This window comes from Manacus candei, unplaced genomic scaffold, assembly GCF_025592945.1.
Source record: "Manacus candei isolate 608988 ecotype Guabito, Panama unplaced genomic scaffold, ASM2559294v1 h1tg000022l, whole genome shotgun sequence".
Lineage (NCBI taxonomy): Eukaryota > Metazoa > Chordata > Aves > Passeriformes > Pipridae > Manacus > Manacus candei.
Window position 1 is genome coordinate 6,269,572 of NW_026138070.1, and position 15,569 is coordinate 6,285,140.

General features: G+C 43.8%; 1 protein-coding gene across 4 annotated transcripts; it reads right to left on the minus strand.

Moving 5' to 3' along the window:
* Nucleotides 1–392: 392 nt before the first annotated feature.
* LOC127470677 (cyclin-dependent kinase 11B) lies at nucleotides 393–15,469 on the minus strand. 4 transcript variants are annotated; one of them, XM_051786448.1, is made up of 20 exons: nucleotides 14,451–15,469; nucleotides 13,314–13,444; nucleotides 12,691–12,806; nucleotides 12,248–12,372; nucleotides 11,519–11,657; nucleotides 10,833–10,963; nucleotides 9,582–9,704; nucleotides 8,341–8,436; nucleotides 8,097–8,228; nucleotides 7,297–7,362; nucleotides 6,620–6,789; nucleotides 5,980–6,070; nucleotides 5,611–5,732; nucleotides 5,187–5,292; nucleotides 4,524–4,645; nucleotides 4,213–4,320; nucleotides 3,407–3,523; nucleotides 3,031–3,179; nucleotides 2,087–2,276; nucleotides 393–1,183 (listed from the first exon to the last, which is right to left on the minus strand). In XM_051786448.1, exons 2-20 carry the CDS (start codon nucleotides 13,422–13,424, stop codon nucleotides 1,091–1,093), a joined length of 2,307 nt encoding a protein of 768 aa, XP_051642408.1. In that variant the 5' UTR covers nucleotides 13,425–13,444; nucleotides 14,451–15,469; the 3' UTR covers nucleotides 393–1,090. The 4 variants fall into 4 exon arrangements, with proteins under 4 accessions (XP_051642408.1, XP_051642406.1, XP_051642407.1 ...); XM_051786446.1 differs by having other exon boundaries at nucleotides 6,620–6,795; XM_051786447.1 differs by having other exon boundaries at nucleotides 8,341–8,439.
* Nucleotides 15,470–15,569: the final 100 nt, after the last annotated feature.

A 15,569-nucleotide genomic window follows, 5' to 3' on the forward strand; every position in this document is an offset into this window, starting at 1 on the left:
GAACATTCCTGCACAGGGAAAACAACCCAGCTGCTTCCAAACCTCACCCCAACTTCAGCACCTCCCCCTTCCAGCTCCAAGGCCTTTACCCTCAGAAGAACTCTTCAAAATGTACTGAGAGGGATAGAATGTTTATGATTTCTGTTAATCCTGTTCCTGGCCTGGTGCCCAGTTCTGACTGCTTGAAAATTTGGTGTTTTCCAAACCTCCCTTGTTCCCAGAACAGAGCGAGCCCGTTATAAATCAGGAACTGCAAGGGATGTGATATTCCAACACAATTCCTCCTCTGGTCGTTCCTGAGATGTGGCATCACACAATCACTACACAAGCTCTTCTTTTGATGGAAAAAGGGCATATTAAAAGAACTTCTGCAGAAAATAAAGTTTCAAGTCTCCATATTGCATCTTTTTTGATTTAGAAAACAATAGAGGAACTTCTTTTGCACCACTGGAAATACATGGACAGAACAAAGCAAACAGTTTTCAGCTCAGCAGTGCACCCCAGGCTTCTTCTCTCGAAGGTAACAGGAAAGAAATCTCATAACTGGCACTTTTTTTCTGCCCCAAATATATTCAGATACAAACAATTCCCTTAAAATAAAAAATAAACTCTATTTACTGTCACCAACATCCAACTTTGCTGCAGGTGAAGCAATGAAATCCTTCACACTGTTAAACAATTGAAAATGTATTTTAATTCTACAAATTTACAAGGAGAAAAAAAAAAACACAACCAAACCAAACCCAACAAAACAAACAAACAAACAAACAAACAAAAACCTAAAAAGAAACCAGAAACTGTTCCAGGACTGTAGTTCAAGTTGTCCTTTGTCACAGTTTGTGATGATCCTGGGGTTTTCAGGTAACTCCAGTCCTCTAATGGAATGCAGCAGTTATACTCCACGTGGATTTATAAAACAGAGCCTTGGAATCCGTGATAAGGTTTGAGTTTTTCATAGGGGAAAAAAAAAGAAACACATCTTGTCCCCCTGACACGAAGAACAGAACTGGGGCACTCAAATCCACTCACATGAATGGTGCTTCTTTTTCTTTGTGGGGTTTTTTTCCCCCTCCCTCTTTCAACGTTGAGTTTAAAACTTGAGGCTGAAGCCAGGTCCTGCAGCAGATGCTCCCTGGTTGGTGGTGGTCAGATGAAATCCTGTGTCTTTCAGATCATCATCACCCTGGGAAAAGCAAGCACAGGTCACTGATCAGTGGCTGGTTTTACCTCTCCAGCACAAAAATCTCAACAACAACAACAACAACAAAAAGTAAAGTATCTCTAAAAGAGAAACAAATGTTTGCTGTTGTGGCATTACAGCTCAGGTTCTGGGCAGGGTTATTTGTGATGTTTAAACATTCCTAGTTCAAAAGCTGGCTTTGCTAAAGGCAGTTCGAGTGTTCCTGGTTCTTGCACCTGCTTTTGACTGCATGGAAAAGATAAAAAAATTGGGAACATGCTGTATGAATAAGTGTAAACTGCACTTAGTGAGCATCTGATCACACACACACTGTGGTTGTGCCATGACAATTTTTATACCCTGAAAAATCAAGGCTAAGTAAGTAACCTTTTCAGCTTCCTTAAACAAACTGGGCATAAAATTGTACAACTCTGCTGAGACATAGAACTGGAATTAAGGCACCTGAGACTCTGAACATGCCAGACTTTCATGGGCAGCACAGTCCCATGGATACCCCAAAAGACAGAAAGAACACAAGCCTGGCCTTTTCTGAATTCCCCAAATACTGGAATAAATTGGGGATATTTCTATCCCCAAGACCTGTATAACTCACCAGGGATATTTCTACCCCCGAGACCTGTATAACTCACCAGGCTGCAGACTAACTTCCCAAACAAATTTGAAGGCTTAGCTGGAAGTGTAAAAACAAGGTACACTTTTAAAAAGAGAGTGTTCTGCACTGGGATAAAACCAGGCCTGGTTGTGTCCTGAACACAGCAGTGACTGGATTTGCCCCTTGGGAAGGCACGGATGGAAAGCTGGACTTTCCAAAGGCGAGTCCCAGGCTCCCTCCTAACGAGGCCCTCCCAGCTCAGGCTCTGGAGCTGCCCAGTGTCCATGGCTCACCAGCTGGCTGTAGCCCAGCCCTCCCTCGGGGGGCCGGGGGCTCGTGCCCCTCTTGACGCGCTGCTGCTCGCTCTTGGCCGGCCAGGTGGGGAACATGGAGGGGTCGATGGGCAGGGGGGTCTCCCGGAAGTACTCGTGCTTCAGCCCGTCCTCCGCAGTGATCCGCCGAGCCGGGTAGTACGTCAGGAAGCTGGGGACAGGGGGGAAGGGAGCTGAGCCCCACTACCAGAAATCCGTCCAGGACACAGCTGAGGGGTCTCTGGTGTTTAACAAAGAATCCCAGGACTGGGGATTGGGGTTAATTCTATTAATTTGGTATAATTCTGTGACTGGGTATCGGTTTTAATTCTATTAATTGGTTATAATTCCATGACTGGGTATTGGGTTTAATTCTATTAATTGGTTATAATTCTATGACTGGGTATTGGGTACAGTTCCGTTAACTAGTTATAATTCTATGACTGGGTATTGGGTACAGTTCTATTAATTGGTTATAATTCTATGGTTGGGTATTGGGTACAGTTCTATTAATTGGTTATAATTCTATGGCTGGGTATTGGGTTTAATTCTATGAATTGGTTATAATTCTATGACTGGGTATTTGGTTTAATTCTATTAATTGGTTATAATTCTATGACTGGGTATTGGGTTTAATTCTATTAACTGGTTATAATTCTATAGAATTAAACCCAATACCCAGTCATAAACTGGTTATAATTCTATGACTGGGTATTGGGTTTAATTCTATAAATTGGTTATAATTCTCTGACTGGGTATTGGGTTTAATTCTATAAATTGGTTATAATTCTATGACTGGGTATTGGGTACAGTTCTATTAATTGGTTATAATTCAGCCTGGGGCTGACTGTTTCCAACCTTTCCCAACCCAGAACCAAGCTCCACTGCCCACCCACTCCCCAGGAGCCCCTGGAAGCTGCACTCACTTGTTCATGAGGTCAAAGCCCTGGTCCGAGAGCAGAGCCCCGAATCTCTTGCGCAGGTTGTTGTAGGGGTACTCTGTGAAGGTCATTTTCTTCACTGCTGGCAGCTCGTTGTACCCAGGCCAGATTTTTTCACTTGGAGTACCCAGATCCTATAAATTAAAGTATCTCCTTAATAAACTCAAGAGTGCAACCCTTCACTTAGGAGTTGGGAAGTATCCAAAGAAAACGGACAACACCCAGATCGTGGTTTTGGTCTACTCTGAGTAATGAGCCTTTTATTAAGGCTGAATCTCTGTCACAGAGCAACAAGCACTTTTAATTCCTTACTACTCATCTCTAAAACCAGTCAGAATCCAAAAAACATTAAAAAAATTACCTTAAAAACTTTGTTAATCTGGTCAATCTCTGACTTCCCTGGGAACAGAGGCTTCTGTGTCAGCAGCTCCCCAAAGATACACCCCACTGACCACATGTCTATGGCTGTGGAATATTCCTGGAAAGAAGGAAAATAAAATTATGCCTTATAAAATCAGTGACATACTTTCACTGTTTGGGGGGGGAGGGTTGTGGGTTGGGGTTTTATTTGTTTTAGAGGTTTTTTTAAGGATTCTACACTCTGACCAGAACACACACACAATCATTCCCACACCCCAGGCCCAGGTCTCAACTGTATTTATTTAAAGGTTGTAATTCCTGTGAATTGTGAGCAATAGCCATGTACACAAATACTTCAGGATAAAAGGGGAAGGTCTCCACACTGATGTCTCTTTTTTCCAAGCACAAACGAAGCAGCACAGCTGATAAAGCAGGATTTTTTCTGGCATGGTTCTTGTCACTGAACCCGACTGATTTCACCCAGATTTCACTTAATCAGCAGGGAATATTGCCAGGACCTTGTTCTGCTCTCAGGTGTCACAGATTTTAGATTAGTTTAAGAAAAAAAAATTAAAATCCCAACTGCCAGTTTGCCCCAATCCATGAGAAGTCCAACAGCACTGACCACATCATCATTCCAAAGGAGAAAAACCCTCTGTCTGGGGAAGATGGAAGGTTTTTAGCTGTGTTTTTAGGAGGAATAATATTGAATATTCAGAATTTCCAGCTCTGAATCAACACAAAGAGCATGCTCAGCCTTTGTTCATGATTTATAAAATACAGTCAGGCTGAAGGGGAGGAACCAACCTTGGCTCCAAGCAGCAGCTCTGGAGCCCTGTACCACAGAGTCACCACCACGGGGGTGTAGGGCTTCAGGGGAGACCCATATTCCCGGGCCAACCCAAAATCTCCAACCTAGAAGGAAAATAAATGGCAATTAGAAACATTTCCAGCACTGGCCATTCACTGTCAGTGCCTTTTTGGCCACTGTGTGGCTTCACCCTTCAGAAACAGCCACACACAACACACAGTTCTCAGCTCTTGCCAGAACTGTGACACAGTGTAATTCTGCAGCACAAACTCTTCCCTAAGTGTGGTATTTTCCATGGAATTCTTACTTTTAAAATGCCTGAATGACTGAGCAGCAGGTTGGAGGTTTTCAGGTCTCTGTGCAGGATCCAGTTGTCGTGAAGGTGTTTGACCCCTCGCAGTAACTGAATCATCAAGGTTTTCACTTCCCCTGGAATGACAGAAAGAAGCCAAATGCATTTATGAGAATAAATCTACCTTTCATTTTTGTTTCATTTGGAGAACAGGGAAGGGGGCAGGAAGGGGGGTCGAGTTAAAAGCACAGTATAACTTGTACAATAAAAACATGTCACAGAACAGGAGCTGCTGCCAATAAGGCAAAATTCATTTGGGTAGCTGGAATGCACCCAAGTTATGCTCAGCAATTATTGCCTCTCCTAGGAAGCAGCCAAAATTTAAGCCCAGTGTTACTTTTCAGTGTAGCACAGGGGAAATTCCCTCAGTTCCACTTCTGAACACCTCCACGCTGGATTCATCAGCCAAACATCAGCAGGAGTATCAGCCCTCCCATCCAATCTTAATTTGTGTCAGTTTTTACAGCACTAAGAGAAAATGCAGGGAATGCTCTGTTCCAAGGAACATGGGACATTCCAAAGCACCACATGTGCTTGCACAAAGCCATTCCCTGACGTCAGAGCTGCCATTTGTGTGGGCCAGTTTGGAGGATTTCAGGAGACTGTGGCAAACAGTACCTGGCAGAAAGGGCTGTTTCATTGTTTCCATCAGGCTCTTGAGGTCGTGTTCTACATAATTCATGACAATATAGATTTTATCCATATTACTGCCCACAACGATTTCCTACAACACAGAAACAGACTGTCAAAACCAGCACGTGGTGTTTAAAAAGCACCCAAAAATCAATGTTTTAAATTGATCCCGGCAAGAGGATGGAGGCTGCCACTGGTAAAATCCATGGGAAATGTATTCTTCTATTAAAAAAAACACCTTATTTTTGCAAAACATCAGGTTATGGAGACAGTAATACCTATACAGTCGTGTGAGGAGCACACAAGTGCCCATGAGCTCTGCAAGGATTGCTAACATCAGGCATTTAAAAGCTGAGAGGCAATATTTCAAGAACAGAAATACTTGTGACATAGAAGATTGTAGCCTTACTCTGACAGTGACAATGTTTAGATGCTGTGCTTTCAGAATAGTATTTATTTCCCTCAGAGAAGTAATGGGAAAGCCTTCCTTCTCCTTTTCCATCTTCAGTCGCTTCAGAGCCACAATTTCATCTGCAAAGAGAACACATTTCCCATCACACAGCTACTAAATACACATTAAGGGGTCTCCCAGTGTTCTGCCACCGATCTGTTTAATATTTAATTTACTGTGATATGTTTTGCCTTGAAAATGACCTGCTTGCTGGTAAAGAAGGGTTTTAAATAATTTTGTTCCTCAATGAAAAATGCAGAACCACAATTTGCACACAAGTGCAGCCCTCAAATCCCCTGAAGGGAACAGGAGAGCACTGATACCAACCAGTCTTCTTGTCCTTTGCTCTGTACACCACCCCATATGTTCCTTCTTCAATCCTGTTCAAACACTGGAATTCCTCCACGCTGCGACATCCCTGAAAAAAATACAGGGACAACATTTACCCCTCCAGCATCTGGGGGAGGGTTTTGCTTGGGTTTTTTAAAAAGGCACCCAGCAAACTTCAGCAACTTCACAGCTTAGATTTACCAAGAGAATTCATCATTATGGCTACACCATCTTTGGGGGTTATTTTTTACAGGATTTCTAATGTAATCCTGGACAGAGTCTGTGTTTCAGCAGATCAACTAAATTATTACTAAATTATTAACTAAATTATTTCATTAAATCTTCACTCATTCACTTTTGCACGGAATAATCTGAAATTTCTGCCACAATGGCAAAGGCAGCAACTCAGCACCTCACACTGATGCCTTTCACATAACTCAATTATTAAAAATCTGCTTTTTACGCATATTTCTCCACTTTGCTGTTGGCTACATAAAAAATAACCACCCATCAGACTCCTGTTCACCATAACAGAACTCCTGTCTCACAAGGACCTATTTTCAGGTAGCAATACCAAGATAACAGAGTATCAATTATATTATGCCCTTCTTATCTACATTTAAGAGTTCTCCCCTACCTGAAGTGCAGGAAGGTACTTGGGAAGCTCCTGTTTCAGTTCAATGGGAGAGGAAGCTGGGGAGTCAGGAATATAGTCCCCTTCTGTCATGGCATTGGAATGAGGGGATCCCTCCCCTACCTCCTCCTCCTCCACTTCACTTCCCGCTGAATCTCGGTCAAACCTCGACTCTGTAACTTTAAAAGTCAGAATCAGTGGTGGAAAGAGGAGCTGTCTGGAATAATTACATTCAGATTTAGCCAAATGAGGGGAGTTAGACACTGATCACTGCTGAGAAGCCCAATCTCTCCTCTTTGCACAGGTGATGCTTTCAAGGACTCATTTACAGCCATGGACACACAATTTCCAGTGTCAGAAAAATAAAACTTTACACTGGAATGAAAGAGAAAACTGACCCAGGATATCTCACTCTGATTTTTGAGGACAGGACAGGACAAGAGGCCCAAAATGAAAAAGAAGGAAACATCAGCTCATTAGACTAGGATCTGATTGCCTCTAAGCCTTGGAACAGATTTCAAGGAATTTCTGATTCTGACACAAAAATGGCCTTAAAATGCCAAGTATATGATGCTTTAGAATGGTGGCAAAACTGCAACGAGAACTGGATTTAAAATATTTAAAGTCTTTCTGGAAATAGATTGATTTGGCCACACAAACAGTCGGGATTTGCACTGTACCAACTGGGATGTGGTTTCCGTTCTCCCGCTCCTCCTCTTCGCTCATTTCCTCTTCGCTCACCTCTTCTGCAAAACAGAACCGAGTTCAGCTGGATCCCCCCCACGTTCCTGCAGCACCTCGGGAGGCAAATCACTGCTCAGATGCTTTTCCACCTCACCTCTGCACTGCCTCTTACTGACCAAGCACTCCTGCTTCACTTGGACAGCAAATGCTTCCAAGAGGGAACACAATTCTTACCAATTATCTGGGCATTTGGGGATGGATTATGAATATTTGCTTATTAGTTGCAACTGATTTTAAAGAAAAATACCCAGCCTGTTGTGCCTTTTCAGTAATGACCAGAATGCCTGTATGCAGACTTCTTTACTGCATTTTTGGTATCATGTTCATCTACCTGTACTGGGATGAAGAATAAATCTGAAATTTGCAACTGAAAATAATTTGAAATCACAGAAACATTTGTATTTCACCACCCCCCAGAGAAGTGCAGAACTGTTCTCTGCAGAATATTTGATGTGTTAGAATAACACTTAGCCTGTTGGCCTTACACCAGTTAGGAAGACAAAAGTGGCTTTCAAGTTTCTGATCTGGCTTCTTAGATGAAGAATTGGTATTACCTCTACACAAAAGGACAGAAAATGACTTGTACTTGGTTTTTTTCTTTCTAGTTATCTTGACCTGTGAGGTCTCAGCCTACCCTAGACTAAGAGAAAAGGAAAATGTTCAAATAAAACAGCACAGAATGAGAAACAAAGAAAGTCATCACAGCCCCTTGTGGGCCCTGCTTTGTGCTGCTCACCTGCTGATTGCTCAGACACTTCCTCAGAATTGCTTCCTGTCTCCTCCTCCTCCTCCTCCTCTTCCTCTCCTTCCTCCTCAGAACCTTCACTGCTGGACTCTTCTTCCTCCTCTTCTGAGCCTGATCCAGATTCTGTTGAGGAATAATCAAACACAGAACTAAGCAGGGACACACCAACGACAGTGTTTCCTCAGCAGAGAGATTAATTACACTTGTACAATTAATTACATCTGCATTTAATCACCTGATGAAGACTCTGCTGAGCTGGTTTTTCTCTCACTGTCACTGATGTCTTGCAAGTCAGAAAGAGGATCTCTCTCTTCTGGTTTCTCTTCTTTCACTGCTGAAACCACAAAAATTAAGAACAGGGTGCTGACTGAGCATCACTTTAACACTGAACGCCCAGGTAAGTGCTGCACTTTCAGCTGGCATTAAATCAGTGCTGAACATTCTGTATTGGAAATTCAGAGCACTAAAACCAAAATCATTCCACGCTCTGCTCAGTGACAAACAGCTTTTCTGAACTGCAGTGGTGCAGGATCAGCTGCCAAAATCATGGAATATCGGCCTTTTGGTTTTTAAACATGATATAATCCTGAAATTAATAAAAAAAAAAAAAGGTGGGGGGGAAAAAGGGGAAAAACACCCTGGTAACAAGGAGTGTCCCTAATGTGTGTCCAGATGTGGTGACTGTCAGGGCTCACTATCCAGTGCAGACTCTGCTCACCATGACATAGCCCATGTCAATCACTGATGGTTCATCAGGCAGGAGTTTCCAAGGACTCGCTGCCTCCAACTGGAATTCCAGCTGATTCCATCTGTAATCAGCTCGCTTTGAATGGATACACTTATTTTCACAGCTGCACATGTTAACAGGGCAGACACAGAGCTTTTCTTCTTCAAACAAAGACATTTTTATGTCAATTGTGCAAATTTTCTACCCCCAGTTAGAACCTTCCAGGCACAGGAAGGACCATTTTCTGACTTAGAAATCAAAATTCCCCATCTAACCAGAACACTGCCTTATGCATTTATTTGCTTCTACAAGATGACAATATCAGTGATGTTTAAACTACACTGATCCTTGTAAGGTAAGTTGTTAAGGTAGCTTAGCTCCTAATAAAACAAATCCATCTTTTTTCCATCTGCAAGGGAATTAAACTACCAGATTTTAAAAATTCAGTCAGCTGCTTCTTTCACCACTGAATGAAGTCACTCACTTTGGAACTTTTTAAACTACTCCTCCTACTACTAAAAAAGGAAAGATTCATTCCATTTGTCACTTGGCACAATTCCTGCAAGAACCAGCATTGCTTCAGAAACCAGTACAAGTGTTTATGGATGTCCCAGGGTCGTGCCACCGTGGCTGAGGTGAGTTTTTAACTGAGTACCTGGGATATATGTTTGACACTAGAAGGTAAACACTACCCCAGCCCAGCTCCTGCTGCCCCCAAGGCAAAGACATTGTAGAGTGGCAGGTTCTACCTGGTTTCCTGCTCTCTCCTTGCTCAAGCTTCTCTCTCTGCTGGCGTAAAGGGCTGCGACTCCAGGGTCTCATTTTTACTTTGTCTCCATATTCTTCCCTCACTGTTCTATGGTGAGCAGAAACTAGGGAAAACAAAACCACAAGAAATTGTTACCCCTCCCTGCCCTGCTGAGAATATTCCTGCCTGCCACAGTCACCTGCTTGGAATGCTTTTCATTTTTCCTTACAAACTAAAGGGTAATGGGGAGGAGCGGAGTCTAACTCTGTGTGGGAGAATAAAGGACTGTGATTTACCTCAAATAAAATAATATGGGTTTGTGCTACTTAGAGAAAGCTGCTGCCACGCTTGGAAAACAGAAGCAAGATGCCCTGTATATTGCACAGTAAACACCCTGACACTAAAGCATCAATGCCAGAGGAGGAAGTGGAAGATTTGCAAAAGAATGAAACCAGCTGAGGTTTAGAAGGAGCTGACAGAACATTTAGAGCAATAAAACCAATTAAATGAAAGGCTACGTAGATTGAGCGCTGCCAGCACAAAGCCAAGCACAAAAAGGAGCTGTTTGGTATGAGCTGAGCTAGAAAGCAAAGCAAAAATATGTTTTTTAATGCTACTCTTGAACAATCTTTGTCACTTGTTTACAGGAATAGGCTCTGATTTTTACCTCTGAAAGCTGAGACAAACAGATTCTTCAGCCAAAAATGATCTGAACTTGAGGCTGCAAGCACCTGACATGCTGAGCAAAGTGAGGTTCATGTGGAGAAGTTCAACTGCTCAGTTACCACATCTTCCCCAGCTGACTCCCACTACCACATCTTCCATGGGTGAAATACTTACATGACCTCTCCCTCCTTTTGCAACTTATTTCCCCAAATCCTTAAAACACTGAATTCTGAGCTTTCAGCCTCTATCAAACTGTGTTAGACTCTGATGGATACACGCAGAAACACAGTGTCACTGACAGAAATCTTGTTTCTATAGGAAACCAGACTGACAGAGAGGCAAAGACTCACTGACTAATCCAACTTCCAGAATGTTTAAAGCAATAACTTTATAACCTTGTTTATTTCCCCTTGTAGAACCTGCATTTCCTTTTCCCTCTCAGATAAAAGTCCCCCCCGCTTTAATTTTTTTTAAATTCTGGCACTGCCCTAAGTGAAGGAGGTTTTCCATCCCTCCATTCCACCACCGAGTCAGCAGGGAGTGAACTGATGGTAAGCAGGAAGAACATTTCTGCAGAGCCAGTCACCTTCTCTCCTGGCTTCCCGCTCCTTCCGCCTCTCCTCCGCTCGCCTCTCCCGCTCCTTCTGCTCCCGCTGTTCCTTCTGCTGCTCCCGGATTTTCCTCTCTCTTTCTCTCTCCAGCTGCTCCAGACGATCTCTGGAAAATAATTATTGTTTGTCACAAATTCAGCCCACCTGCTGTTACAAACCACCGAGCTCAGTTTCATTATCAACAGCACCACTTGTTCACCAGGCAAAAAAAAAAAAAAGGTGGAGCTTCTCAGCTGATCCTTTAAAAAATGTGTTTCAGAGACCATGAGTTCTGCACCCCTAGCAGGATTTCAACAGAAATTAAGCAAGTTCAGGTCATTAATCCCCTAATGTGCAAATCCAGTTTGCACCTTTTTTTTTCCCCCCACAGAATAATTTAGGTTGGAAAAGACCTCCAAGGTCATCAAGTCCAACCTTTCAATTAGGGTGAAACACCAGCAGTGAATTCACCTCGGAATGTCCCTTGCAACGAAGCTCTTAAAAAGTAATTAAAGCCAAGAACTCATTCCATGGACACCACATTCCCAGGAATACTGCCACCAGGCAAGTTTTCCCTCTGGATTTTTTTTGTCCTTTCAGAGCAATGGTTAGAGATAGATTAGAGGAGGCAGCTGTTCATGTCTGTGCTGGGTGGCCCCAGGGGAGGCAGGGATAGCTGTACCTCTCCCTCCTGGAATGCTCCCTTGCCATCTCTCTCCGTTTCTGTCTCTCCCATTCACGACGGGCTTTATCCTGCTCTTCTCTATGTCTCTTCCTACGCTCATGCTCCCGTTCTTTCTCTTTCACTCTGGCATGTTTCCCTAAACAAACAAAAGTTAATTTTGGAGTGTTACTAGTCAGAGTAGTTGGTGCTCCCATTTTTACCAAGCAAAAGTAGAGAGGATGAACCCTAAGGGAACCTATTTCCATGTTCTCTGTGGTTTTCTCAGTGGGAAAATCCTGTTCTGAAAGGGGGGGGCTGGAGAATCCAAAGATTAGAAGATCTTGCACAGATACTTGCATTAAAGTAGAAAATGGCTGTTAGTAGCAGGAAGACAACGTGAATGTTTCTAGAAAGGGTATGCTTTTCCTTTGCAGACAGGTACAAAGATCAGAGCTCAGCCCACTCACTCAGTGAAGCCAGGAGGAAGCTTATCAGACTGGAAGGAGTAAAAGTGAACTCAGTGTCCCTGTCCCAAAGTGATTCCTGTCCTCTCAACCACAGTTATATCCCTGTCATTGTCATAAGGGCACTAAACATAGGCAAAGAAATAATAAAAGTTTAAATTCCTTTGTCTTATCCACCTTTCTTTAGTCTGTACTTATTGTTATTTACTCTATATGGAGCCTACTTGGCTTCCCCTTGGGAAGCTCCCAGAAACCAGAAGCTTCCAAGTGCAGCAACAACCACCTTCTGCAGAGTGACTTCGGTGCCTGCGCTTCTCTTTCCTCTTCTCATCTTTCCTATGGTGGGTTTTTTCTTTCCGGGACATTTGCTGGGGTGGTTTTATGGCCAAGGAATCATCTTCTTCTCCCCTAAAACACAGCACACGAATAAACTCAGGGAGGTGACAGGTACTGTCAGACTGCGAGTTATTTCCTCTTTTCCCCGTTTGGAAAAGATCCCTGGTTTTATTATTTTATGTTCAAGTTGATTTCCATAATAGCCCTGAACCAAAACTGGAACACAACACACTGTTAAGCCTTAACCACGGCTTCAAAAAGTTACCCTGGAGTTGGTCCATCTGCACGCTAAAAAATCAGAATTTTCCCTTCAGATATTTTAAATCCTCTTCCTAAAAGCTCACTTCAGTAGCTCCTTCTGAGGTAACAAGGTGATTTTCTCATTCTTACCTGTCTTCCATGGAGTCCTCCCTCCTGTAAGGTGAGTTTCTGATGGTTATTTCCATGCGATGGTCTCTCAGCTCCCCCTCTTCAAGAGAATCCCGCTTGGAATCCCTGTCATCTGACTGATGGCAACACAGGGAAGGGAAAAAGGCAATTCATCTTTGTGTCACAGAATGAAAAAAATTTAAATATTACTTAAGTCTTCCACTGCTGGCTCAAAATCCATCCCCAACTGGTTGCCCCCACTCATCTATAAACCACATCCATACTGTAACCAGGCAAATGCAGTTGGACTGCAATTAAAGCTGAACTGCTTTAATTCAACATAATTAACACTGATTAAGGTGGACTGCATTAACTATTACGTGGGCTTTTTTCCCCAGAAGAATTATTTTCTACATAGTTGTACAAATAGTAACATAAAAGTTACTCAAATTCATTTTAACCCCGTTCTTCTATACTTTTCTATACTCTTCTATTCTCTGAAAGGCTATTCCTTGAACTGCAACTTCCAGTTAATCACATCACTTTATTTACCTTTTCTGACCAAAAACTACGAACAAAGCACAGTATAAAATGTAAGGCCAATGAAAATGCAGTTTTCCATTAATGCAGGCACCAGTTCTTACATTTTTCATACGTTTTATCTCTGCCTTCTCCTCTTGCTCCTTCCTTCGCTTCTTCTCCTGGAGAATTTCATCTAAAGTTTTCACTTTCCAAGAATCCTTTTCATCACCCATTTGAGTTAAAAAAACAAAGTCTGAAAAAGAAGGAGACGTCAGCAAAACCCACACAAACCACGAAGCCCAGCACAGATAAATCTATTTTACACCGATTTTTTTTTTTCAGTGCAAACACTCGATGTTCCATCTTCGAGCAAAGCCAAGTGGGGGTTGACTTGCGCTGAGCCAAAAATGTCTGTTTTAAACCTAGAAAGTTTAAACCCAGAAGAAGGAACACAGAGTTGTTGGAGAGCACAAAAAACGTGGTTTGTGGCCATGGTTTGGTGTCACGTTCTTCACTGATCTCAGACCCGGGGCAGGGGGGGATTAAAAAATCTTGGGATTAAAGGATGTGCCAGTGGACACAAAGAATTTACGGGACAGAACTGCCAAGATAAGGAAAAAACTAACAAACCCAACTCAGCAGCTGTGCTGAAATCAGCTCTGAGGGGGTAAAAGGTAGTAAAAATAACAAGTAATTCTAATTTGGCAGGGGGGAAAGCGACCGCCAAGTCAGGGACTACCGAGCCGAGAAACCCACCGACCCAAAACAGAGACTGAACATGGCAATAATTAGCACGAGAAATGAGAGAATCGTCAAGCAGCACAAGAGAGAACACTAATTTACAAGAGAACTATGCGACTCATAGCAAATAAACGCTAATTCCTTTGGTTGCTACGATGCCTAAACAGCACAAGTTGTGGTAGTTGTGGGGGCTCGGTTTATGGAACAGCACCGGGATCGGAAATAAATAATCAATGTGCCAATCGAGCTTGTCATTACAGGCCTGTCTTAAAGCGGGGAATGGACCCGATATTTGCGTTAAACGCCTCAGAATAAACAAACCCCCGGGGGGTTCAGGGCCGGGGGGGTCCAACAGGCCCTCACGGAGCGGTGTTCACCCGCGGGCGCGGCCGCTGCCCGCTCCCCCTCAGCCCCCCCGGTGCTCCCGGTCCCCCTCAGCCCCACAGGATCCCCCAGACCTCCCCGTGTCCCCTCAGGGTCCCCTCAGGGTCCCCTCAGGGCCCCCCGACCCCACTCACCGCCGCCGCCACCGGGCACTGCGACCAGCGCGGCTCTAACGCGTCACTTCCGTGCCGGGCGCGGCGATGACGCCCGGGAAGTAATTAACAAAAAAAAAAAAAAAATAATTAAAAAATCGCTAATGAGCCGTTAATTGAACGGTTCCTTCAGCGGCAGCGCGGTGATTAACCGCCCGGCTCTGCCCGTGGGTACTGACCCGGCGCACAGAGGCGGGAGTGCAGGCGCCGTCACCGCGGGCGCCCGTTAATTACCCGTAAAAAGGTTAAATTTCGCCGCCCGGTCGAATAAAGAGCGATTTCAAACGAGTCACACGAGGGGAACGGCCAGCACAACAATGTCGATGCAAGCGTGAGGGAGAAGCGACGTGAACTGAGCGCAAACGCAGCGGTTCTAAATAGGGGAGTTCATGAGGGGGAGCCACAGGAACGGGCTGAAGGCAGCGCAGGGAAACTCATTGTGTGCCACCGCTTAATTATGAATCCCTCGCTTCGGCTGGGAAACGGCGACATTTGGGGACACAGTTACACCTTAGTTACGTTTAAATTTAAATTCACGTTTAAAGGAATTCACAGTCAAGGTGGCTGTTCCTCTGTGTTTGACAGAGGTAAAGCAAATAACCCTCGTCCTCATCGCGGCCTGGGTGTGGCCGTGAGAAACGAAGTGAAGGAAACCCTAAAAAAACGTCCCGAAAGAGGATTTTTTTCCGGCAGAAACGGAACTGCTGCTATCACAAACCGGGGTGCGACACTTGCCGTGGATTCTTAACAAAGAGAAAAAAAAATGCTCCTTGTTTACGCAGCCAGCAAAGGAGATTTAAGTGGTATGACTGTGGAGGAAGGAAAGGCCTTAAAAGCGGGCAGTCGAGGGTTTGTTTAATCTAATAAAAACAGAGGGCAAGGAGAGGGCAGAGAAAAGCACCCAAGGTCAACAAACCCCAAGGAGAACAGGACTGTTGTGCTGCCACTCAGGCGTTAAAATGACAAGTTCCAAAATCCTCCCAGGGCTGGGTTTGGGTCACTCAAAAGATTTTTCAGCACTAGGAAAAGCTGGGGTTTTAAAATGAAGCTCAAGCAGGTGGTGGTGGTATTTATGGAACAGAGCTGGGTTTCTGTCTGCAA